The 26763-nt window shown below is 45.3% G+C and overlaps 1 protein-coding gene across 1 annotated transcript in view; it reads right to left on the bottom strand.

Moving 5' to 3' along the window:
* LOC144781040 (HAUS augmin-like complex subunit 2) overlaps positions 1 to 25018 on the bottom strand; it is a 62864-nt gene extending 37846 nt beyond the window's left edge. Inside the window, exons 1-2 of the mRNA XM_078659658.1 lie at positions 24839 to 25018; positions 16730 to 16822 (exon numbers count right to left, since the gene is read on the bottom strand). Coding sequence (XP_078515784.1) covers positions 16730 to 16822; positions 24839 to 24928 — 183 coding nt within the window. The 5' untranslated portion in view covers positions 24929 to 25018. The remainder of the gene's footprint in view (positions 1 to 16729; positions 16823 to 24838) is intronic.
* Positions 25019 to 26763: the final 1745 nt, after the last annotated feature.

The following is a 26763-nucleotide window of genomic DNA, read 5'->3' as shown; positions in this document are numbered from 1 at the left end:
ACAATGATTTGCAATCGAGGCACACAACTCAGTGCTGATGAGCAACAGTTAGGCGCTTGAGCCCCATTTCCGACTGTCGCCCATTACCAAAGCTCTTGTTCACTATAAAAAATATAGGCGTGTGTGAACAGCACAGTGTAAATAGTGCAGTGACAGGTATACATATCCAAAGTGAAGCAAAACAAAGCAAAGGCTGAAGAATATTGCACACTGCTGACAGCGTCAGTTGATAATAATACTTTTATGGAACACATATCATGTACGCTCAAATATTTATGGCTAAAATATTTTGCACTGTTTGCACAATATATTTGTGATGTTTACACTTACCTATTTGAAATTAAAATGTACAAATGGACATTTAGTCAATTACCATTAAAAAGTTTTACTTTTTTGCTAAGATATTCTTGTAATCTTTTATGCAAACAAATTTAAATACTGCATAAATAATTTTAACAACAAATACTTTATATGTAGCTTTTTATGTACATAAGAAAACTATAGCATAAAGCAAAAAACATTGCCATTTACAATAATAATAGCTCAAACTTAAATAATGCGAGACCTATTGCATTGCAAATGCTTGTTATTGATGGGATTTCTAGTTTTGGGATTCCTCTTGCCTCGTCCCCCTCTTCGATGAGCTCCTGAATATAGTCCACTGGCTCAAAAGTGATGTTTAAATCACCGGCAATTACTAGCCGGTGCTTCCCTCTTGCTAGATCAAGATAATTCCCCAAGAGGGTCAGTGTTTCAGTGGGCTTATGTGGGGAACTCAGCCGGTTGTATACGTTTATGATCTTCAGGGGGACACCCCCATTTGGGGGGATATTTCCATCTCAAGTATGTCCTTGCAACCAAGGTGGAGGCATTTAAGCTTCCCTATCGGGGAGTTTTTCACCCATATCAATAAGCCCCCTGGTGGGCGGCCCTTTGGTCCCTTCTTTGCCTCAATGCTAAAGGTGGTGAAATCCAGCTTGTACACTTTCTCTACAGCCCAAGTCTACTGAAGTAGGCATATATGATATTTGTCAATGAAAGCACCCCATTCAGGGTTGTTGAGCTTGGAGTTTATACCCGCCACATTCCAGGACAGGATTGTTAAATCAGCATGGTCTGCAATATTTATCAGGGGGTTTCTATTGTACAAGTGATTCCCCCCACCTTCGGGGGGGTGTTGGGCTGGCTTAATATACCAAGGCAGATCAAGTTGTCTTCTACCCTTTCATTTGACTGTACCCCATTTGTTTCAATAATTCTCTTATCATCCCTTAACGTCTCTCTAGAAGCTCCATTGAGTCAATCTTGGTTATCTAGGTCTGAGAGTGGCTGCTACCTGACTTCTAAGACCCTCTGCCCTCTATTTGTAGCTTCATACAAGGGGCAATTCCTCCTCATCATCAGTGCTCTCTCGTTAGGTACTTGGTTCCTATAAAAAAGGGCCAGTGGCAGTAATTTGGGACCTTGCCCTTGGCTTCGATTTGCGAGTAACAAGCCCCGGTCAGTAAGCCAGTGTGCTAATGAACGAGATCTGCAATTGATGACAATACAATCTCCCTTAGTTTTTTTCCATGAGGCCAACCCACCCAACCCTTCTCACGTATAAAATATCTTTAAAGTGAGCATTTGATAAATCCACCTTTTGGGCCAGCCAATGGCACACCTTGTTCTTAAGCCCCTCATAGGATTCCCTTTGGTTTTCTCTAAGTGGTGCAATATCAGCTAGCTGTAATCGTGATGTCCTCGGGATCGGGTAACCTCAACACACTCTGGTACACCACCTCAAGAATGGAGAATAGACGAGGATTGAGAAGTAGACCAGCTGTTTATTAATAGTACACAAGGTATGGGTACGGTAGATGTTCCAACCGACCTCTGCACGAATGCCAGTCCAGGCACTCACCAACAGAGGACACCGTGCTAAGTAATGGCCGATAATGCCACTCGATTAAAGATACAAGCTGGTTACCGTCGTCCTCCGCACTCGTGTCAGTCCTGACACGCTACAACGGAGGGCAAATCAACACAAAGGATAACGGAAAGCCAGTATAGTTCCTCCCACTCGATAACCCTCGAGCGGGGACTGGCAAAGGTCTGAATGTGGACTGAGTCCCACACGCTCGATAACCCTCGAGCGGGGACTGGCAATTGTCTGGGGTGGGACTGAGACCCGCACGCTTGATAACCCTCGAGCGGGGACTGGCAATTGTCTGGGGTGGGACTGAGACCCGCACGCTCGATAACCCTCGAGCGGGGACTGGCAAGGGTTTGTGAAGGGACGATGTCCCACGCGCTCGATAACCCTCGAGCGGGGACTGGCAAGAGTCTGTGGAGGGACGGAGTCCCACGCGCTCGATAACCCTCGAGCGGGGACTGGCAAGAGTCTGTGGAGGGATGGAGTCCCACGCGCTCGATAACCCTCGAGCGGGGACTGGCAAGGGTCTGTGGAGGGACGGAGTCCCACGCGCTCGATAACCCTCGAGCGGGGACTGGCAAGGGTCTGTGGAGGGATGGTTTTCCCTAGTGCTCGATAACCCTCGAGCAGGGACTGGAAAGGCTCAACGGCTTGGGCGGGACACAAACGCCCGTGACATGCAGGGTCCTGTCTGCGTGCGTGTCCTCCTTCCCGCACTAGCGCCCAGCTCTTCCGTAACACACACAAGGGAAAACGAGGCTCACCTTCCCAAGCGTCGGCTCCGCGGTCTCGCGTCTATGAATCAAAATATCCGACGCTGACTGCTGGCGTCCCGGCTGTCTTTATGGTGACGCCCTCCGCGTGTGTTACCGCGCTATGCCCTCTGGGAATTGTAGTTCGGGGCGGATGTGGTTCTGGGACTTGTGGTTCCTCGTTCCTTGTTCGCCGCTACTGAGTGTCGATGAGTGTCTTAACACTAGCACTAATACATACGGGGAACATTCAGGTGGAAGTTTATTATTACTTTTGTTGTGGGCCTTTGTTAAATGTTCTTGCATGTGCCATAGCTTACTCAAGTAACGGCCAGCACTGTAAAAAGTCATTTTAGGATGCGATTGCATACTCTGCCCAAAAAGGTATGCACGCAGATGGACTCATAATTAATCATTTCTATTTATCCAGACTTGGGTGAGAACAGCACTAAAGAAAACGTTACTTACCATCGGTAATGCTCTTTCTGGTGGATACTCCACCAAACCGCAGCTTCCTCACTTTGCAAATATCCCCAGGTGCTAGACTCGATCCAAAAGATTTTCATAGCAACTTCCTCAATTCGTTAGGTGGCATTGTGCAGTTGTGGATCACTTCATACCCGCCATCTCTGTATGTAAATATTTGTTTGTTTCTTATCTCTGTCCGCGCTTCTAGAAATCAGATTGTGGCAGTGTGCAGCTCGCTAAATTAGAACCTTATTAAAATGAACCAAATAAGTGCTTTCCACTTCACAGGGGGTATCAGAGGAATCTGCAGTTACAGTTTCCTCCAGAAAGAGCATTTCTGAAGGTAAGTAACTTTTTCTACGAATTGATACTTTTAGCAGCAGATTCCTCACCTTGTGAATAGATGCCCAAGAAGAACTCCCTCAGCAGGTGGGTCTGTGGAATGATACAGACCAGGACAAAGTAGGTGAAGTGCCCTTTAAGCAGACCCACCTATCCAGGGAGTAATGCTTCATGTAGGTTTGAACTGCTGCCCATGTAGATGCCTAGCAGAAGTCCCAGACTGGCACACTGCATGCCAGCAGCCTTTCCTCTGGTGGAATAATCGGACAGACCTTCTGGAGGCTGTGGTTTGGCAAGCCCATGACTGATTTTGATGTAGAAGACAATTCATTTGGAGATGGTGCTCTTCTGTACACATTTCCCTTTCTTCAACCTAAAGACACTCACAAAGAGCTGAATGTCCACCCAATATTCTTTGGTGTGGTTGATCCCAAGAGAGACCTGGGCTTCTATATCAAAGTGAAGAGGACTTCCTTCCTCTTTAGAAAGAGGAGGTGGGCCGAAGAAAGCTGGCAGAGTAATAGATTTCCCTATTTGGAAGGGCATGATGACCTTTGGTAGAAATGTCACTTTTGTACTGAGCACCAGCTTGTCTGGGAAGAAGGTGGTATAAGGCAGCGGAACAGACAGCACTTCTAACTTACTCACGTGACCTGAAAATGCTCATGGCCTACCTGAAACCATAGGTAGCATCTGTTGTACTGCAGGTCGAGGAAACTGAAGTAGGCCTCCTGAAAATCCAATGCCACCTATATCAACTGAGTCCAGGGCAGAGGCAACTTGGACAAGGGTAAGCATTTTGCACTTGTTCTTCCGGAAGAAGTACAGAGGGGGAAGATCAAGAATATGGTAGAGGCCTCAGTCCTTTTTTCAGCACCAAAAATACAGAGAATCGCAACCAATCCCGATCTCTGATGCCGATACCCTTTCTATGGCTCGCTTAGTCAAGAGAGCTTGATCTTCTCCTCAGAGTATGGACAAGTGATCCTCCAGGAGGCACTCTGTGTGTGGGCGGCATGTCGGGAGGGGTGACAGGAAGAAAGTAACGATTCTATGCAATCTGGACCTGCCAATAGTCACATTTGATGCTGCTCTACCCGGGGAGATAAAAGGTGAAGCGGCCTCCTACCAGGCAATCGTGGGCCACTGAGGGCAACATAAAGCAGTTTTGCTGTAGCAGCGGGGCAGGGGCAGGTGATTAAGTAGTATGCTGCCAATGGGGGCCTAAAGGCTAGTGGCCAGATCCCAGGCCTCTGCCTCAAAAAGGTTTGAAAGGCCTGGTTTGGAGGCAAGGTGTGATGCTGCCTCCACGGGTATTCCCTTCTGAAGCCTCCAAAGGACCGAAATTGCTGAGGAAACTGGTGTACATGTAGTGCCAACTGAAGATAGCTCACTGTTTCCTTGCTCTCTTTAAAGTACTCCAGGGCTGAGTAAGTCTCGTCTCCGAAGAGAGGGGTATCATATGCCTGGTCCATAAGATTCTGTTGGATGGCATGAGATAAGTCCATGGTGTGAATCCAAGCATGGCGACAAAGCACCACGCTGGTTCTGACTGCCCTACACAAGCAGCTGGTGGTGTCCAGACCGAAGCAGATGGAGGAGTACTTCCCTACATCATGGCCATCTTAAATATGGCATAGGAGATTAGGCTGGTTGTCATCAGGGACTGCTGGCAAGATGTCCGCCACACAAATCACACATTGCAAGCGAGTATGTTCCCCAGGAGGCAGCTTTTGTTCTCCAACCTGAGATCAGGGCTGCCTGAGAACATTTATTTGGCGAACGGCTAAACGGGACTCTGCCCGGTAGGGCAGTCGAAAACGCATTTGGGTTATGACGACTTGTGGAGGCTTGCACCACCAGTCTATCCAGAGTGGGTGCTGGATGCAGAAGGCAGGATCCTCGTAAGAGGCCTATGCTACCTTGCAATTGTAGGAAGGTGGATATCTGACTATTGTTACCCCCAAACTTTTTGCCTGGTGTTTAGCTGGTTTTTGACATAGTTGGCCTGGGATCCTGCTATTCAGGGCCCCAGGCCAATTGCTCTCTCCTTAAAATGGACTCCATGTACCTTAGGTACATACACAATTGGAACTGGTTCACCTTATTGGCCCCTGTAACAGTGTACTCAGGTACCCAGGGCATAGGTGCTTCCAAGGCCTACCAGGGGCTGCAGCATGTATTGTGCCACCCCTGGCCTGGCCTCCATATTTGACACAACTGGCTGATCACTCAGCTGGGGTAAGTCGGTGTAACCACCCCTTACTTAGGTGTAGTATGCCTATACCTAACCTAAAATGGACACATATGTTCCTATCAGCCACTCCTATGGAAGGCCTCATCAATCCTGGAGGCAGAGTGCTTGGAAATGTGTGAGATGGTGCTCTGGCATGAGCTGAGCCTGTCCGCAGCTTTCGGAACCATGTCCTTTAGCTGTTTCATGATACTGCCATACCATATACTCTTAAGTGCATTATAATCCTCGCGGTTAAATGCTATCTTAGGTTTGGCTTTATCAAAACATGTCGAGTAAGGTGTCATACGAATTCGAATACTACCCCCTCGCCAGTTCTGGCGACGGGGGTAGCATTCCACCCTTCGGGAGGGACACAACATGTACCTAACCTGAACCCCGGTTAAAGTTAAACAGAGCCTCAGCATCACAAGATGGATGCTGCCACCGCAGACACAAGTCTGACCTCCTGCTGCTGGGAGTCCTTCCAGCGAGGGCAGCTTGGACAAAGGGTTTCCTGCCTTGGGAGGTGCTAGCACCACCCCAGACAGGATTTTGTGTATTGGGTAGGACAGGGCTGAATAGAATCAGACATGCCTGGGGCACACAAGGTGTCCCTGTGCATAGGCCAGTTCAAACCGGTGCTGGGGCCTTCCAGCCCCAGTCCTGGCGCGAAACTGGACAAAGGAAAGGGGGTGTAACCACCCCCCTTCCTGGTTCCACCCAGAGGAGGGACCTAGTAGGTGATCCGGCCCCCCAGATTCGAATAAGAGTGGGAGCTGTGTCCTGAGACTTCAGATCATCCTGAATCAACTTGAAATACAGAAGAAGACTGGACTTCGACATTCTGCTGCTCAGAAGACGGAAGAGAATCTCCCTTGTGGCCAAGGAGTGACCACCCTGTGAACACAGGCACCAACCAGCAACTCGACGTCTGCTTTGCCGCCGCCTCCCGCCGGAGCCCGAGCCCAGAGCCTGACAAGACCCAGACTCCCAGACTTCTCACCGCCCGATCCACAGTCCCTGCGAAGAAGGGACCCGTGGAGGCACCGAGAGACGTGGGACCGGACATCTTGGAAGACCCCCGAAACGCTGACTGCGCAGCATCAGAGGCACCCTCGACGCTGTGCTTTGGGGTTTGAGAAGCCCTAACCTCGAGCAGCCCTTGCACCAAAGATCAGCCCCCCAGCATCTCCACGATCTGCGTGGGGCCCTTTTGCACCGTGCCACTCAACGCGCCATCCCGGCCACTTGCCACGTGGCTAGCGGCCATCTTGGCGACGAAACCTTCAACTTTCACTGCAGGTCTGGTTGCTCCAGACTTGCCCTTGCTCCTGTAAAAGGGAGCACCCGCTCCGACCTTGCTGGTCCGAGTGACAAGCCTTTTTCGATTCCTGCGTGGCTTGCCTTAGCCAAGGCCTGTTTGCTTCCATCCGGTTGCCGACACCGCCAACAGCGAGAAGCCTGCGTGGGACAGCTCGTGACCGACTCCTGGACGTCTTCGACCCCTCGTGTCCACGTGGCTGCAGAGAGAAGCTACACCTCGACGCCTGTTTGCACCCGACATCGCCTGGTTCCACTCTGGTTCCACGGTAGTCACTGGCTAGTGACTTTGAACATTGTCCCCTCTGCTTTCAGGTCTTCACCTCTTCAGATCCACCCTTGGATCCACCGGAACTCTTCACATCGAGCCGCCTGCAGCATCTTCAGCTCCAAGCACCATCGACCTGCATGACGAAACCCGACACTACTTCGACCCTGTGCACCCGCTTCCTGTGGGTGAGGTAACTCAGCTCCGCCGGTGTTCCCACACTGGTACACACCTCTAGGGTCTGTGTCTAAAGTTTCATCCTTCTAGGTCCATCGGAAGGTTCCTTTTTAACTAAGTTTGTAACTTTTACGCACCATTGACATTGCATTGGTACTGCGTGCACTTTCCGCACTGCACCCGAGTCCCGCGGGCCTTTCCCGACTTCTTCACTGCTAGTCCCGATCAGCTCCAGCGATTCCCCAGGCCCTAGGCCTCTTCACTTTCCTCATAGTGGTTCTTATACCACTATTTTAGTATATGGTTTAGGTGGCCCCTAGGGCTCATCCATATTCGTGCAACTTTTGTGTATTTAAACTGTGTTTTGTTTTAACGCTTGTGCTTCTGTGCTCATAAAGAGTATAGGGTATCTTTTGAGAAATAAATCTATATATATTTTCAATATATATCTGTGTGGTGTCCTTTCATTTGGTATTCAAGGGATTGTGTATGGTAAAACAGCTTGCTTCACATGCCTTTACAGAGTTTAGCCTAAGACTGCTTAGTCCATGCTACCCCTAGGATAGCTTGTCTATAAGGTTGACTTTACAACCTGCACCATAAGGGTTGCTTGGCATGGTACAAGGTGATCACTAGAACTAGTGAGCATCATATACCAGGCCAACTTCTCACAGCAATCTGCTGGATTTCTGGAGGACAAGATCCCAGCATTGCCCAGATGCCCAGTAGTGTGCCTGTAAATACCTTCCCTGGTACAATCTAACCCCTTAAGACCAGTTGAGGGTCTTGTACCTTCTCTGACACAGCCGTCTACTCTGTCTCGAGGAGGTGCAAAGGGCAGTTTCTTGTTAGCGCCAGATGACGATCCAATACCAATTCCAATATCTGACCCAAAATGACTACAGCCGGATCTTGACCAGATACTAAAGTGCAACCAGTTGTTATACAACTGGACTCTGTACCAATGCGTCTACCACAACCCTCAGACCAGATTAAACACGTACATTTCTCTGGGAGGCCTGTCCTACTTGAGCATCTGTTCTAGCATCTGAGTCCCAACAATAGCATTTGGTAAAAGTGTGAACTTATCTCCATGTAGCCGGTTTACATGTTTCAGCGATTAAAATATTCATCATTAAAGCAGATGGTGCCGCTTTCCCTCTTGTGAAATGAGCTTTAGGTCTACCAGACAAAACCTTATCTGCTTTCTGTCAGCATAACAGAATGCAAGGCACTATCCATCGGGATATAGACTGTTGAGGCCTGGCAAAAACTGTATGGACAGGACCATAGTTTACCAACAATTGGTCCAACTTGCAGATATTCTATGCGTTATCTACATAGAATGTTAAAGCTCACTTGACATCTAGAGTTCTTTTAGCTGGTGTGGAAGGTTGCTGAAAGAAAGCAGACAAAGAAATGGACTGGGTAATGTGAAAATCCTACACCGCTTTAGGTAAGAATTTCAGATGAGCCCTCAATACTATCTTGCCACTGTGAACAACAGTGTATGGTTCGTCAGACCATACGGCCTGAATCTTACTGTTTCTACGTGCTGACATGACAGCTACTAGAATAGCAGCTTTCCAAGAAAGATGTTGCAATGAAGATTTATGAGTGGGCTTAAAAGAGGCCTGCATGAGGCGTGAAAGGACTAGGTTCAACTCCCAGGGAGGAGATGGACGCTGTATTAGAGGGAAAATCTTTTTCCAAACCATCTAAGAAGTCCTTAATAACAGGAATTTTGAAGAAAGAGGTTTGTGAAGGACATCTCCTGTAGGAAGTAATAGGCAGTAATTTGGCCAGATAAAGCAAATATGGAAGAATCGCTCCTTCTTGACTGCTCGTTGGATCAAAGTTGTTGTCAGGACAGATACAGAACCTCTTCAATTTAAACGAATGAGCTGAATGTGTTGATGGTCCTTGAGAATGTTCATTCATTCTTGTGGAAGATTCAAATACTCATACTGTACTAGCTCAGGAGTCATGCTGCCTAAGTGGAGAGATTGGGATAAACCATCTGGCCTCCAAACTTCATGAGAAGGTCCGGTCTGCACGGCAGGGTCACATGTGGATGCTCAGACATGTGGAGAAGGTCAGTGAACCACCATTGTCGGGCCACTCCGGAGCATCAAGATTGCTCTGGAACTCGGGTAACACTGTTATATGATATCTGATAGAATCAGGGTGATCGGAGGAAATGTGTAAAGAAATTTGCCTGGCCAGTCGATCCATAGGGCATTCTCCAGCGTCCCTGGTTGGTAGTTCCTCAAGGCAAAGTTTGAACATTTATTGTTTTCAGCAGTTGTGCATAAATCTATAGAAGTACCTCACATACTGAAGATGCCTTGTACAACCTCGTTGAGAAGAACCCACGCGTGGCTCTCCTGAAGAAACCTGCTTCGGGAGACTGCTTGAACATTTTGAGCCCCTGGAAGATGAGTTACAGTGATTCTGAGGTCTCTGGTTATAAAACAATTCCAAATTGTCTGGGCTTCGTGAGATAATGGCCTGGACATTGATCCCCCTTGCTTGTTTAAATAGTAAATTGTTGTCATGTCTTTCTGAAAACACAAGGATTCCGTATTGAAAGATGGGAGATGGGAGAAAAGCCTTCAGCAGTAAGTGAACCGCTCGTTTCCGTCCAAGACTATTTTCCCCCCAATTTGAAGTTGATCCATATGAACTCCTTAACCGAACAGAGAGGCATCTGTTACTACCGTTGCAGGGAATATCATGATAAAAATCTCCTTCAAAGAATGCCTTTTCCAGTGAGCACACTCCTTTCAGGGACTGTTTTGCTTTGGGAGAGAGTGATCTTGTCCTCCCAATTACCAGAATATTGATCCCACTGATTCTCCAGACTTTCTGGTCTCATGTGGAAACGGCCGTTTGGAGTCAGAAAAATGCACAATTTCATTGAGCCCAGGAGAAATTATACTTTTCTCACTGTGGGATGAGTACCTTTCATGAGAGAGCGACCCTTCAGACAGATCAATAACAATCTCTCCTCTGAAGGATACACTCTTGCTTGTATGGTGTTGATGGTGGCACCTAGGAAATGCAGAGACCAGACAGGAGAAGAGCCTAATTTGTTGCGATTGGCATGCAGGCCTAATCAGTGGAGAACATTGATCGTCATCTGATAATGGAGTTGCGCTTATTGTTGCATTAACGATTTGATGAGCCTGCCATCTAGATATGGATACATGAATATTCTGAGTTTCCTGAGATGTGTGGTGACCACTGCCATGCACTTCAAGAAAGTTCTGCGGGCTGATTTGAGGCCGAATGGAAGTACCTTGTACTGGTAGTGAACGTGACCTACTACAAATCTCAGAAATATGCAGTGTTTTCTGGCTACTGGGAGGTGAAAGTTCGCCATCTTAGAGGCCTATTCAGCAGAGTCAGTCTTCCTGATGGATTGGAGGATTAATTTGATGTAATGCTAGCATTTGGAAAACTTCTCTCCAAATCCATTTGATGGCTACTTTCAGATCTAGTATGGGTCTGAATTCATTTTTGGGGCCTTTCTTTTCACGAAAAATGATGGATGGTCACTGTCAGGAAATGAACTACACTTTCCCCCTACCAGAGTGGGTAACGGAAGACGGGGAAGCAGAGATTAATTTCTTGGAGCCTGCTGGAGCCTTTTCTGCTTGGGCAAGTTGATGACCAACATTTTGTTTGGGTTGACGACATTGGTGTTCCTGGAAAGGTCTTTGTTGATGATGCAGGTGGTGACCTTGCAACCACTGAGGGGTTTGAACCCTCTGTGGATAGAAAGATCATTCATACGGCTTTGTCTGTGTTGTTCCTTATGCTTTTCAAGGCCCTCCGTCTTTATGGTGTCCCTTTCGGATTTCATCTGAGCCAAATCATCATTGGTATGACTGCAGAGTATGGTGTTGCTAGAGATTAGTAGATTAAGAATCTTCTGCTGGGATTCTTGTTTTAGTGCTGTTAAAAGAAGCCAATAATGCCACCTAAGGGTCGATCCATGGCAACATTCATGGGATGCCAGTAGTGAAGAGTCTGCAGCAGCACCAATTACTTGGTTGGAGACCATTATGGCGTCATATTCCACTTCAAGGTAATCGTCCCTTCAATTTCTCAGGAGGTGTTCTGCAAACTGCTACAAGGAGTCCCATAAGGCCCTGTTTTACCTGCCCAGCAGGGCAGATACACTAGCGTCCTTCATTATACTGGCTGCCATACTACTCACCTTGCGCCCAACCAAATCAACTTTTTTTACTCTTTGATCAGAGGAACTGTAGACAAAGGAGTAGTAGAATGCACTTTTTTGCAATTAGAATGACCATTGAATCAGGAGGAGGATCAGAACAAAGGAATAGCGTGTATTCTCCGGAGGTCCATACTTTTTCTGGAACCTCAACAAAGCTGATTTTGAGTAAGGAACAGTTCAATTGCTGGTTCCAATAAACCCAGAATTAGGAGCAGGAGGGGTATAGACTGTTTGTTGGTGGAGCATCTAAAAAAATCACTGCTGTTTATGTTGTCAGACAGGTAACAGAATATTTAATTTTGAGTAACAACTCTTGAAAGGTGTTAATGTTGTCGAGTGGAGAGACTCTTGGCTGAGGAGTCTGACAGAGTTGGTGAATATCTTCCAGCACTGGAGGAAGAAGTCGAATAAAGAGTTCTGCATTTTGACCTTGTTCTAGATGTAGATCTGGACGCAGGATGGTAATGACGTGTGTGCTTGGAAGATCAGTGTGAAGAGGAGTGCAGAGAGAGATAGCGATGTCTCGGTGTGAAGAGGAGTGCAGAGATTGATAGCAGTGTTTCGAAGGCACTCGTGCTCTAGATCAATGTTGAGATCTGGAGAGAGATGATTGTGATCTTGCAATAGTAAGAGGTTTCCCTGGCAAAGGTGCTTCCAAAGGTGTCTCTGGTTATGGGAAGGGTGCCGGTATAGGAGATGGAAGAGGCACCAGAGGAGGTAGTAAAGGCGAGGGAGAATCTGAAAGAAATATGAGAAACCATGCTGAATATGCCCAAGAATATTCAGTATCAGAAGTTGATGGTAAACGCCTTAATCTTGATTTTCTGATTCTTTCTACAGGTCTGGTCAGGTCTGGAGTTCGATCTTTTCCTATGCCTCGACAGACTTCTTGACGTTGAACTTCTCCTACGTCTTGATATCCTTCGACATTGACCGGCTATCGACGGCGAGTTCACCGTTGATGTCCTCTACATTGACCTGGTACAATGTTGTTTTTGATGGTGGTCTCTCTTTTTGTATCTCCCTCGCCCGGAGTCCTCAGAGTAAGGTGGAAGAGTCTTGGTAGAGGACTGACCCTCTTCTCGCTCCCATGATGTCCCACATTCAGACTACATCTGGTACAGATGAAAGCTGTCAGGTGAAGTAGACAAATTTCTGAGGAAAAAAGCCAAAAAGGTCATGCCCTGTGCTACACCACCCTGTCACCAAGAGCCGGATAAAGAACTGAGGCAACTGCAATCTGCTGGGCATGATGGGATACTGATGAGCAATGAGCCACTAAAGGCGCAATTGCTCATTTCACATCTACATAATGGCATCCTATGGGGTTACATTGTCCTCTCTGCTTTCATTTTTGTCCTTTTAAAAAAGGTTCGAGAAAGATTTCAACAGTCAAATATCACAATTCCAGTTAATGTTTTCATCTATTTATTAGACTTTTTTTAATGCAATCTGAAGCAATTGGCCAATGTAGCCTTCCTTATATGCTGCAAAATATTAATGTCTTAAGTGTTTCTTCAGGCTTTACTGAAGAAAGGCAAACATCTATACTTAAGAAGATATATTGCACGTTTGCAGGACTATTCAGCGCTTATGACTTTCAAAAGATATCCATGACAGAGAAACCCAGTTCATTTCCCAAGACTCCTCTGGATAGGGAGTTCAAGAAAATTGAGGTGTTTGGAAAACAAATGTTCTCTTCGGGTAACCTGGCACTGAGATCAGTCAATGCAGTCTGTCTGTTGGGTCGTTACACACATGCCCGTTAGGACATGGCCAGTGAGATAGTGCTGGCAATCCGATAAGATCTTAGGCCTACTCTGGCTCAAACAATTCATGAGAGTCAGGATGTGGCCAATACACGATTTGTGCTGGCCTTGGTACTACTGATTGACTGGCAGGCACAGTAGGCACCAGAGTTGTGCTCTTCCGCCATGCACATATGCTCTCCACAGGATTTTCTGGAGATGTGCCTCTTTTATGGATAATTACGTTGATGTCTCATGTCTTTTTGCTGAAAAAGCAGATTCTGCCCTTGAGTGTTTCAAGGACAATAGAGCCACAGCACTTTTGCCAAGTCTCTTAGGCCCTGCCAAGCAATTCTCACAAAAGTTCAGAAAATTCAGAGGATACTGATGGCAGACAGCGATAGATGCCCCAACTGTTGCAGCAGTCACCCTAGTCCTTTTGAGACCGGAGACTTGGGTATTCCATACAAAGCACTGGCCAGTGTCACCAGTATTCTCAGCCACCAAGTAGATTTACTTTGCCCTTAGCTGCACACACCCATCTCATGGGTTCAGTATTTCTTCCTGGGGTGTTGATCCATCACATTTGACAGATGAGTTACACAAATCGTTCAGCATGGCTATACTGTACCCCTTCTTTTAGCTCTGCCATATTCCTCCCCATATCCGACCGACTGTCAGAGGAGCACTTCTCCATTCTATTACAGGAGATGTGAGTGTTGCGCTCCAAAAGTGCTATTGAGAGGGTTCTAAACTCGGAAAGAGGAGAGCGTTTTAGACTTTGAAAGAGGAGAGGGTGTTACTCTTCTTATCTGCTTGTGCCGAAAAAGCACAGAGGCCTCTGGTCTATATTGGAACTTCAGCTCCGGAATACCTTCTTGTGGAACGACTAAGTCAAAATGATCACGCTGGCCCTGATCTTGGCTGCCCTAAACGTGAGGTGTCTTTGGCTATTCGGGGAATGTTATTTTTCATGTTCCCACACTGTAGTCCCACAGATGTTACAGGCGGTTTAAAGACACCCAGGAGCACTTTCATTTTGCAGTGCTTCCCTTCGGCCTCACCACAGCCCCTTGGTTGCTCACAAAAGTGCTGGCGGTGGTCACAGTACACCTTCGGAGTTTGGGATACCAGTTTTCCCCTACCTCAACGACTGGCTGTTGAAGGTGGGCTCGTCAGAGTCAGTCATACACCACTTTCAAATGACTGTGAACCGCCTGACATTATCTTCACAGAGGTTGCCATTTATGGGAGGGAACCTGGATACAGTGCAGCTTAAGGCCTTCCATCAGCTGCTACGAATCCAGAACCTTCGGACTCTGCTCCGGATAGGTCTGCCATGTGCATGTGATTGGGATATATTTCTGTCTCTCACAAAAAAAAGACTTGGAAAAATCTCCTGAAGAACTGATTTGAGGGAACATCTGACTGTTGGCAAATCTGTCCCCATGTCCTTCCCGTTGTCATCAAGCTGAGAACCTAGCACAACTTTGTTGGTGGGATTTCAATTTAGTAAACCCCCACAAAAAACATGTGTGTCACTGCTAATAATTTTAAGGAATATATGTCTATCCTAAGCCTGCCCAATCTAAAGTAGATGCTCGCTCTAAGTCACGTACAGTAGCACCGAGATGGACAGGGGTATCCTTATTTTGCCAAGTACATTATCTAAGCTAATTCCCTTGGAAAACGTGCTGTTTTTCACATTCTACCTTTTGTATGTTTACTTAGATGCCATCTTCATGCCCAACATCTAGTGCCAGTTAAAGACTATGATAGAGATAGCCTCAGACTTACTTGCTACAATCTTTCCCTCAGAAATGTCACAATTTGTGTAGATAATCTGCTGAAGAGGGATCTGCAGTGGCCGTATGTTGACCTCTTCTGGATGTTTCATTGTTAATTGTCTAACATCTTGACATATTAAAAGCACATGTTGCAGGGCTTCTTTACTTAGGCACATGTGCATTTGCCTGACATTCCAGATTTGACTAAGTTCACTCCTAGGAGAAGATAATTAGATCTCGTTAACACAAACAGCCAGCTGTCTTGGGGTGGTGTAATTACAGTCGATAAGGATGTGTCAGATTCTTTCCCCTAGCTGGCCATTTAAAATGGCGACTTCATATTATGCAATGCCGATTCCTCATATTGTCAAAAGGGACGTTAATAATCAGAGCTTCGTATTATCAGAACAACGGAAATGTGGTCTCTAGGCCTGATAATGTACTCTTCCCAGCCCTTTGTATACAGTTTTGGGGTTGCCAGTTTTCACAAACTTTCTCCAGGCAGCATCCAACAAGACATGTTCGCGAGACTTCTTTTCACTGCATATCAGCTTTGAGATTTTCTTCACCTCCTTCCATTCAAAAACATCCTTCTCAGGAAACATTTGAGGGAAGCAGTTGAGGGATTCTTATAGCACTGAAGTTTTTTCAAGAATCTCATTTCTGTTACCCCTACTTCACTGGTATTGGGGCTCAACCCTCATTTTTCATACCTATACGAGAGCCTGCATCCATGTGTTGCTTAGATGATTGTGTCCACTTGACTGCTGATGCCGTTGCCATAGTTCTTGCCAAGTTCTAGTTTGGGGATGTGTTCATACTGTAAATTAATTGGATTGGCAGTTATCACATCAAAATACAGGAATTATTTTTCTTGCTCAATTTTGTCCTTCCTAACCTGAAACGGTTACCTTTTCTTTCTCTGGATGTCAAACACTAGGATTTTACGGGGTTGATCAAGGTCTTTTTTTCTTGCAGAGGTTCCCCAGTGCAGTCAGATGGGGCTACCATGGTCGTTTCTTCCTGAAGATGGAGACTAAGACATCTTCGTAATGTGACCCTTTAAAACCTTTGATATTTGGGAAATCTAAGGATAACCCCTTAGCTCCTCCAAATACCATGTTTACATGTAACAGCATGGTGCTGTGGCTCATGAAAGGCCTCATTTGACTTCCCTCCAGCCCTGAAAGGCTTGTTGGGTCCCTAGATATTTGTTTCCCATAGAGGAAGTCCTTAATTATATTCACCTAGTTATCTCCACTCTCCTTTGCTGCAGCTTCACCCACAACTTTTTCCGGAATCTACTCCTGCTTGCAAGAACGAGGCTTCCCATCTTTTGTAGTATCAAGGGGATTGGCTTCAGCCATGCTTTCTTAAGCAGTGATTTGCCCTACAGAGTATCAAGGATATCTTCCCAGACTTGTAGCAGAGTGTACCAAGGTTATATACAATAAAGAAAAAGTTGCATACTTGATTTATTTCTGCTTTGATGTCCAAAAGGCGTTCCAGTTCTGTAACTCGAGTAAAGCATGGAGTATCTTCATGGGCAAAGTCCAGCATGCTCTGTGAAAATAACAAAGCAATAGAATAAACAGCATTCTAAACTTTTCAGACAAGATGTGCATTTAAATGTATTTTTTCAGTGTTCCATATTACTGGCAGTATATTCTAATATGTAATGGATATCAGGAAAATTATTTAGTGAGGACAGAAATCTTCTAAAGCAGAGTAATTAGCAGTATTTTCTACATTTTCAAGCATCTACAAAGCATATATTATATATAAAATCTAGTTGTTTCTGCGATTTAACAATTTAATCAGAATATATGACAATACAATACAAAAATATATGCAGTGAAATCTATAATGACACAAATTAAAACATTTTATATAAGAAAAGACACCATCAATTACTACAAGGTGTCCACGAACAGAGTGAAGATAAAATACTTTATCTTCACTCTGTTCGTGGACACCTTGTAGTAATTGATGGTGTTTTTTCTTATATAGTCTGATTAATTTCAGTTATCTATGTGATTTTTATCATGTATATTAAAAACATGTTTGCCTTTTTTAAATAATTTCATATTTTTTCTGACTGTTCCTTTCGCATTTGGGTCTAGTTACTTGTTTTATTTATCGTCAAGATTGCCTAGGATTTTTTTGCATACAGCATTTAGTAGGATGTCCAGACATTTTGCTAAGTTCACAATGTTTGGAATGCTGCTTAATAATGTACTACTCATGAGCCAGTTTCAGGCATGTGTATTACATCTAGAGGATGAGATGAGAATTTCAACATACTATCAACATTGATTTCTTTTCATCAAATTCCTTTAGTTTTCCTTGCGGAGTTCCCCAGTGATCTTCGCTTAGCCCTACCCTTTTTATTAATATTTATGTTGTGGAACTGGCCCCATTGGTTCATTCTTTTGGCTTTGCTTTGACTTCCTAAGCGGATGACACGCAAATCGTGCTCTCCACACTCAATACTTCTACTGAGACGAGTGACCGCATTCAACAATGTATGAGACATATCAATACTTGGATGGACAAACACTGTCTCAAGCTTAATGCTGGGAAAATAGAGGCGATTTTGGAGGGGTATGGTTCACATTTCTGGTCAGCTGCCTGTTGGCCAGCTGAAATGGGATCCCTCCCTATTCATGTAGCAAAGCAAAAAGCCTGGGAGTCATTCCAATGACCGCCTACATTTAGGTAAACAAGTCAACGCAGTAATCTCATCTTCATATAATGTGTTAAGAATCCTGAAGAAAATCCTGATATTCCCCTCTACTGCAGCCAGGAAATCAGTATATCCACACTCATACTATCTAGAATAGATTATTGCAATGGCCTGCGGGCTCAGTACTTGAACAAACTGCAGGTTTTACAAAACTCGGCAGCAAGATTTTTACTGGAACTTCCCAGACACCAATCAGTCTCCTGTGCATTAAAAGACCTTCATTGGTTGAAGGTCAAACATAGAACCACGTTTAAGGCACTTTGCCTTACTTAGAGAGCCCTTCATAACTCTGGACCCTTGTTTCTGAAAAAGGCCTTAACCTGGTATATGCCTATTAGAAATGTAAGATTATTAGATGCTGTTAAAGTCAGTTTTATCAAACTTAAAAAAGCAAAATGGGGAGGAAGCAGTTTTGTGGTGCGAGCTTCCAGAGCTTGGAACCTTCTCCCTCTCCCCCTAAGGACAGCTCCCTCCCTTTTCCAATTTCGAAAGCATTTAAAGACATGGCTTTTTAATTAGTAGGCCTTCGCCTCCCACATTGGTTCACTCGTTGTTCCCAGGACTAGCGCCAAGACACCTCTGGGTAAACGCTGCGCTCTATAAATTGGCTAACACAACATAACATCTTTTGATAAGGAGAATTTCACATCTTCCCTTGCTCCTGTAAGGCGGCTTCCTTTGTACTGCTTTGTGTGCATTACATTTTTGTCCTTTCCCAGATGACCGGATTGGAGATTATTTTTTGAGTAAGTAGTTCCATTGAAAGGACAAACAAAGAGGGGACTTATGCATTCCATGCAAGGCCTGGATAATCTCTGTTGACCCGATTCCTGGAATGGATAATCTCCAGTTTTCAAACAACTCACCGTGGATAGAAGGGTTTTGTAACCATCTTGATCTTGCATTGAATGAGTGCGGATGCATAACTCAGTTTACGTTAGGAGTACAAGGATCTTAAAGGTCCTGATAAAATATGCTCATTTTGTGAGCAGATGAAACATGTTCACCTAGAATAGACACACTGGCTCAGTAAATGTCTCTATGTGTCATGTTATGTTTTAACCATATCACAGGGCACCTCTTAGAGAATTGGGTTAGAGTTCTGTAATAAGGGTTCTTCAATGAATCCACGAGAGTATGAAGATGATTAAAGTCTTCTTTATTCTCCAAGAGTACACACAACAGTCCCATCTCACCAGCCTACTTCAGAGGTCTCCGCATAACTGCCGGACCTCGAATGATCAGCTGGAATCACCCAGTACATTCCAATGCCACATTCAGTAACCATGGCAATGGAATACAAGTTCCCTGGAGATATTTTTAACGTTTTCTGTCCTAAGATTCTATTAAAAACATAGAGAATATCGAAGTGTTCCCTTCCATTGCGAGTTTGGCCCACCTGGTGGTGAGTACCTCACTAGGTGACGGCCCAATGAGGAAGCATGCCACATCATTAGAATGTGGATGAGGGTTCTATAAGAACACATGTACAGTGCCTGGTGAGCACTAAGGAGCAGGGTATAGTGACTGCTTAGTTTGGGAGACACCCTCCACTTTCGGTTTATGTATATCAGTTCAGGGAAACCACATAACTGTTCCCCTCCACTCATTGGATTTGGTCCTTTCCCCTTGGCCTACCACCCACCGTCTACCGTCCCTGAGATCCAGGGACCTCACAGCCATTATCTTGTCTTGCAAAGCCATGGGTAGGGAGTATCACGGTCATGGTCTAGCGTTGTAAGGCCCAGGAGGAGTGCTCACTCCCCTGGTCTTTATAAGCATGATCTAGAGCAGTGAAGCCCAGGAGAGGAGCCTTTTTAGGTTGAAGCCTACCAGACAGCAAAGCTGTCTTGTTGCTAAAGATTTCTTTGGGACATTCTGAAAGCAGACTTAAGAATGCATTTCACCCACTGCTCGCCATTGGCTTAGTACCTCCCATTTACTTGCATTCCATTTGCTGGCTTTATTTGTTTTAGGCTGCCCAGCATGTCTTTGTCCCTCCAGGGGAGCGTCATTTGTCTACTGTAATCTTCCTTGAGTACTCACTGTCTGGAAACAGGCCTTTCAATTTTGTTCCTATCTTGTCACATTTGCTGTAGATCAAAAGAAAGAGTTCAAATGTTAGGCTCTGGTTTCTGAGAAAGCTTGGGGTTTACTTTTCTTTCTCTGACTTCAAAGTGAGAGGATTGATCTGACAATCTATGAGCGTGAAAGGAAAGACTTCTACCACTAACAAAATTTAAATGTCTGTAAATGAACTGTGAAAATATATCAGAATTATGAAAGCACAAATCAAGCAGTTCTGAAGTGTGCTGGAACGCAATATTTTCAAATTATCAAATCAATACACTAGGTGATGCTATTTCCACACCTTATCGCCTGTGAGCTGTATAGATTATCAGTAAACCTGGGTGTCTGTGCAAATGTAATGGTCACTTCAATTCAAAAGAAGTTGCACTATCACACCATGCAGACTCCACTCTACACTACTCCACTCTATGACACACTACTCCACAACACTGACACTCCACCCCATGCCACTTTACTTCACTCTGTTACGCCACTCCACGACATTCTACATCACTCTATATCACTCAACTCTAGGCCACTCTACTCAAATCCCTCTATTCCACTCCACTACTTGCCACTCTACGACACTATGCCGCACCACTCTACACCACAACACTCCACAAAACTCTACGCCACTAACTTTTAGCCATGCTGAAGTGCAACCACGCTGGTGTAAAATATGGCTAATACAAACTGGCAAAGCCAATAGCTCTTGCATAGACGAGACCTATTGGCTTTGGCAATACCTGCTCCCTCTGCTGAGCCTCTCAGCACTGGGTCACAGCTGCGAACCCAGGGGAGGGGTGTCCCTCTAATTTTTTTCCAATATCTCTTTCTTTCTTGTTTGCATAAGTTGGCATACATGCAGAGCTGTGAGGCCCAGGGGAGTGGACACACGTTTCCTGGCCCTCGCAGCCATGGTCCAGCACCGTGAGACCCAGAGAAAGTGGACATGTTTTGCTCTCTCCAGACCTCAGCTGGGCCTCACAGTGCTGGCCATAGTGAGGAGGCCAGGGAACCCATCCCTGGTCCTTGCAGCTTTGACACAGCACTGCGAGGCCCAGCTGAGAGAAAAAGAGATGTGGGACCCTACAGTGATAAGGTAAGCAGCTGCCCACACCTAGCGCTGGCCCTGCCTGGCATAATCAGGGAGGCTATCAAGGCTCCGATACAAAAATAAACAATGTCACAATACTGCATGACACCAACTGGGACAAATGTATTTTTTACAAGACATGTTTTTCGGTCTTGGCTAGAGAGCGCATGCGCTGTCTCGAATAGACTGCTGTCTACAATTCAGTGCACTTCAGCCCGCCTATAGGCTTACCATTTATTTGTTCCTTCGTCACTTTCAAATACTTCATTTCGCTTGGTGCATGGCATGCATCTTCTTGTGTTCAGCAACCCCACCCCCCAGTGCATTGGCCAAGTACTTTTATCGTACTTGCATCCGTCCACTGCTACCATGTTTGTCCTTTGTTTGGGCGCACCGCACACGAGAGCCCGCTCCTTTTACCATTTGATGTTTTTGCTAGCTGAATGTGTCACCCGATTTGGGGACACATGGATACCATGTAGAACGGAGCACTTACATTTTTTTGCAAAAGTGTAATTGACTAATACAGCCATGGTTTTCCTCATTGCATTCTGGTACTCGTCGTTTTTCTTTTACCGCGTAAGTGAAGTACACATTTCAAAAGGCAAAAACAGGATTCGGTGGGCAACTCGAGCATGAAATGTGACAACTGAAAGCATCTAATTAGAATGCATATACCCTACATATCTAAAAAAAAAAATTCACATTGTCTAGAAACAAATTATCTCCAGACACACTCACTTAAGAAATTCTCCATCGGGTTTACCCAAAAATATAGTTGAGTGGGCGAGAGCATGTACCGAAGCAATCCTTATGCAATCTGCTTTTCCATCCCTGTTTATCAGGTGCAGAAGTGACGTTATGTTCATGTTTTCACTTCTCCCTCTCTTGTCTCCCATGCCCTTTTGTTATAGTTCCAAGCCAGAGCGCAGAAACCTTAGCCACGTTCTGTACCATTTCACGTCAGTCATCCACCGACTGAGAGATAAGCTAGTCGATGTACTTAGTGCTTGATGCTGTGCACATAGGAAAGCATAAAGAAAAGGAGACATCTGCTACCGGGCCAGGGATCGCCTTTTCGGCGAAATATCCCTGAAAGTGGCCCATCTCGATTCCAACACACCCAGGGAGTGGGTGGCTGCAGAACTGCGATCCCCCAGTGCCACCTGGCTGCCGTCCCGCCAGTAATGAAGAGGAACCGCAGATGGCATCGGCGGAGCTACGCCACCCGCCATCACTGCTGCCAAGGCTGATCCTCTACCCGCGGCTGCCGGCACCTTCCCACACTACACACGGTGAGCGCGGGCGCTCTCCGAGACCCCCAGCACTTCAGCGAGCCTCGCCTAGCCGCTCGCGGTGCGGGAGATCGGAGCAGAGTTGGTGGCTGGCAATGTGCTTCTTGAGGGGTGAGTGCAGCGCTGGATGCATGGGGTCTCTCCACTGTGTGCTGTCACGCACCGCGGGATGGTAGACGGTGAGCGGGGGCACTGCTAATCACCCTGGTGTTCCCCCAGATGTTATGTTATTGACAGTGGGGGGCTTCGATGACCTGTCCCCCCACCGGCCTTAAACTCTCCGGGTCAGATGCGCGCTTACTGAGCACAAGATGGACGAGTGCTCCTCGGTGCTCTGACTGCGTTCCCCCTCCGACCCCACTTAATGGAACTCTGCTCTCATGGTTTTTGGGTCCTGACCTGGGTGCATCTTGCCACTTTGAGATGGTTTCCATCGATGCCCACGACCAGGGTCCGCCATTTTGTGGATTCTTGTCCTTTTATTTGGTCCATTGGATTCCATCCTGCCGACCTACAGTCATTTCTCTTTTGCTGGACTGCCTTAGCTCTTTCTCCCCCTCAGGTCCCCCTCTCTCCTCTCACCAATCTCAGCCTCTGACTCTTCTGCCCCACCTACCGCTCTCTACCTCTTTTTTTTTATATCCCTGTTAACTCTGTAAATGTGAGATATATACTTGTCCAGCCTAATCGCTAGTAAAATGTAATCCTGAGCAAATCTACTATTTGTATATATATCAATATAGAGATAACTCTAACCACTAGTATATGTAGTAGACCCTTGTACTCACTACCATTCCTATGTGATTATTAGAGTTTGTATCTCTTCCTTGAGTGACTTTACAACTTGTACATTTGCAATTTTCTCTATTTGTATCTCTTCCTTGTGTGACTTTACAACGTGTACATTTGCAATTGTTTCCGTTTGTATCTTTTATGTACCTCATGTAATCCTAAGTCCTTATGTATCGCAACTGGTTCTTTTGTAAAGCGCTCCGACACCTTCGGGTAATGTTCGCGCTATATAAAATCGCATTAAATAAATAAAAATAAAATAAATTTAGCAGTGGATTATTTGTATGTCCACACGTGTCATGTTTTTGTGTGATGCAGACAGTATTCTGTGTCACCACTGCTTAGAGTTCCCATTTTTTCAATGCTATGGGCGACTTGAGAACGTTATTTCCTTCAGCTGCCTTCTAAAACTAGCAACATTAAGCAGCGATTCATGCACTGTAAGATATTTGTATGTAACCTGCATGATACAGGCTCGCTTCGCAGCACGGCTGACTCAGCCTTTCATACTTTCACAGTAGACCACAATGAATACTACTTCATTTGCTAATAATTACATTTTGTAAGCACCAATGTACAAATCCTTTTGTGATGTGCACTGTATAAACAATCACGATAGAAGTGAACAAAACATTCTCTCACCGTTATTTACATGACATCAGATTAAACCCTTTCCTTCAGTTCCTGTCCATAATTGTTACTTACAGACGCATTATTTAATATTGCTTGTAATATAAACTGCTTTCCAGAATAATAACATTACTGCCTGCTGCACAATAAAATATACCACCTGTCTTATTTTTTTTTACAAGCCATGCGACACAGCATCGGTTATTCTGTTCAGCATGGCTTGAACCATTTGCAGAACCAATAGTATCCATAGATGAGGCCGATTGGCTTTGACAATGCTTCCTTAAGCATGTCGTCAATGGAATATGTAGATCTTGATTAAAATTCCACATCCTTTCTGTGCAGGAGAAAGCCATACATACAGAAGAAATGTTTCCTTTTGTCTACGCTACCATTAACGATACATGCATCTTTGACGACATACAACTTCCGTTGTTTGTGCACTTCCGTTGTTTGTGCTATCCATAGAATGAGTAAATAAAAACACAAACATGAAAAAATGTGGTTGACAGGATGCGGCGTGTTAGATGAGGGTGCAATGCAGGCTGCCAGTTAGTGATCTACATCAGGAAAATGTTAACAATTGATTTGTAAACAGTAGTGTACAGAATGGAACTGTAAGGGAGCCGCCGAAAAACGATATTTTAGCGTTTTTCACTTTTTGAAGTTTAAGATGGCACGAGCTCAACACAAAAAGCATTGTGGCGATTTACGTGACCACATTCTGAGCAGACTCATCCTGCTTTCCGCACTGAGAGATTAAGTGATTTGCCCAGAATCACAGAATGTTGAACGACGCTGGGAATAGAACCTTGTTCTCTACATCCAAAGAAAGCAGCGTCGGTGTTAGGCGCAGCTCATCCTCTGGGTTGATGAGGATTCCCCAATTTAATTCTGTATGTTACATTACACTGACAGGGCGGAGGTCGGTTATCGCGGCAGTTGCTTACCTGACTCAGGACTCCTGAGCTGATACACTGGGCCAGCATTAATGCAGCGGCCGACGGCTGCACCGGGTCCCATGGGTTGGAAAACGCCATCAGTAAACACCTACAGGCTGGCCTGTTTACTTTTCTCAACAGTATCCAAAATTGCCGCCGAGTCTAGAAACAAAAAAGGGACTATGGAAGTCAAGCACGGACCGTAAAGACAGGCTCTGGTTATGTAATGCTTGGCGGCCATCTTAAAACAGCAGTGCTTCAATTGGGTGTAAATGGAACTCGGACAGGGTCTGTGCGTCTCTTCAAGTCTTAGCAGAAAGTGTACACAGACATGATAGCATTAGTAGTCTGGGAATATCTTCCTTGCATACAGTTCCGAATGTTTAGCTTATTTGTAGTAGGATTAAGGATGTTCCCAATTCAAATTCCTTCCGCAATAAGGTTTTACATTTTTCTAGCACTTTATCAGATAGAGTTAGATTTGGGATAGCATCTGTGATTTAGAATTCCCAGTTCTATTAAGGAATAGGGGTGAGGATTATTCAGTCTCTCTTCCAGTTTATTCAAACAGCAGCCATGTACAGCAACATAAATATAGGAGTTAAACATATATGCCAACCCCCCAGATTTAGGAGGTACACACACTACTGATTTCAAAGCTAATCTCCTGCCTGCCGATTCCCGCATGCAGAAACCCAATTTAGAGTTTTGTAAAACGGCAAAAAATAAAATATTAATACCTGTCACACATGATCCAATCTCCCCCTCCAAGAATTAAAAATGTGCTAACATGCGTGCCAAGAATTTTCAATTCTATTCTATTCTTGGCACGAATGTTAGCAAATTTTTAATTCTATGGCAGGACGGAGGCTCCGATTATGCTTGTTTAAAGCTTAGCCACCACAACAGATGCAACATCTACAATTGGTTTAAAATAAAATGTTTTGAAAACAGACTCAGATGACCAATCCGCAGCCCTCATGATATCATGAAGACTAGCACCCATGGAAAAAGCCTTGGAAGCCATAGCTCCTCTTGCAGAATGGGCCCCAAAGAGGGAGATATCAATGCCCGCTTCCTGCATGAGCCAACGTAACCAACGTGCCAACGTAGCTGGAGAAACAGGCTTGAAAGGCTTCTGTAAAGCGATAAGCAATTGACCTTGTGAATCAGAACGAAAAGGTGCAGTGCTTACCTCATAATCCTTTAGACATTGGACTACACACTTTTGTTCGCTTTGAAATGACAAAAGAGACACCCTCAGGCGAGAAGGTACGACCCGCGAGATCCAAAGCCCGCACATCAGACACTCTTTTACAAGAGACCATACACAGAAGCATAGTCAGTTTAGCTGAGAGTTGCTTGCGGGATAAGAGATTATTGGAAGGCCAATCAGACAGAAAACGCAAAACAATAGAAACATCCCAAAGGGCAACATACTTGGGGCAAGGAGGTTTTACCATCCGGATTCCCCACAACAATTTCGAGATTAAGGGATGTTCTCCCGCTGGTTTACCATCCACAGGAATATGACCTGCAGAAATCGCAGAACGAAAGTTATTAACCGTTCTGTAAGCTAGCCCAGAGGATGCCATAGAAGCCAAAAAGTTAATGATCAAAGTGAGATCCGCTGAAACGGGATCCACCGACCGCTGTGAGCACCAATCACACCAACGCTTCCAACTTGATTTATAGCACTTATGTGAGTTGGGGGCCCAAGCCTCATTGATGAATCTTGTAGCGTCTCCCGATAAGCCTTGGATTTTCCATGCGTTCCCCGAAATTCTCCACGCTACTAGCAGGAGCTGGCCCAACATTACTAGAGGATGTGGTTCCCGTAGAGGGTCCAGCAACAGGTTCCATACATGTGGAAGGAGGAGCGGCGACGAGCAACTCATCTCCAGAAGAACTGGAAACCACGCTTGAGCCCTCCA

This window comes from Lissotriton helveticus, chromosome 9 (genome assembly GCF_964261635.1).
Source record: "Lissotriton helveticus chromosome 9, aLisHel1.1, whole genome shotgun sequence".
Classification (NCBI taxonomy): Eukaryota; Metazoa; Chordata; class Amphibia; order Caudata; family Salamandridae; genus Lissotriton; species Lissotriton helveticus.
This window is presented reverse-complemented; position numbering and strand designations above follow the sequence as displayed.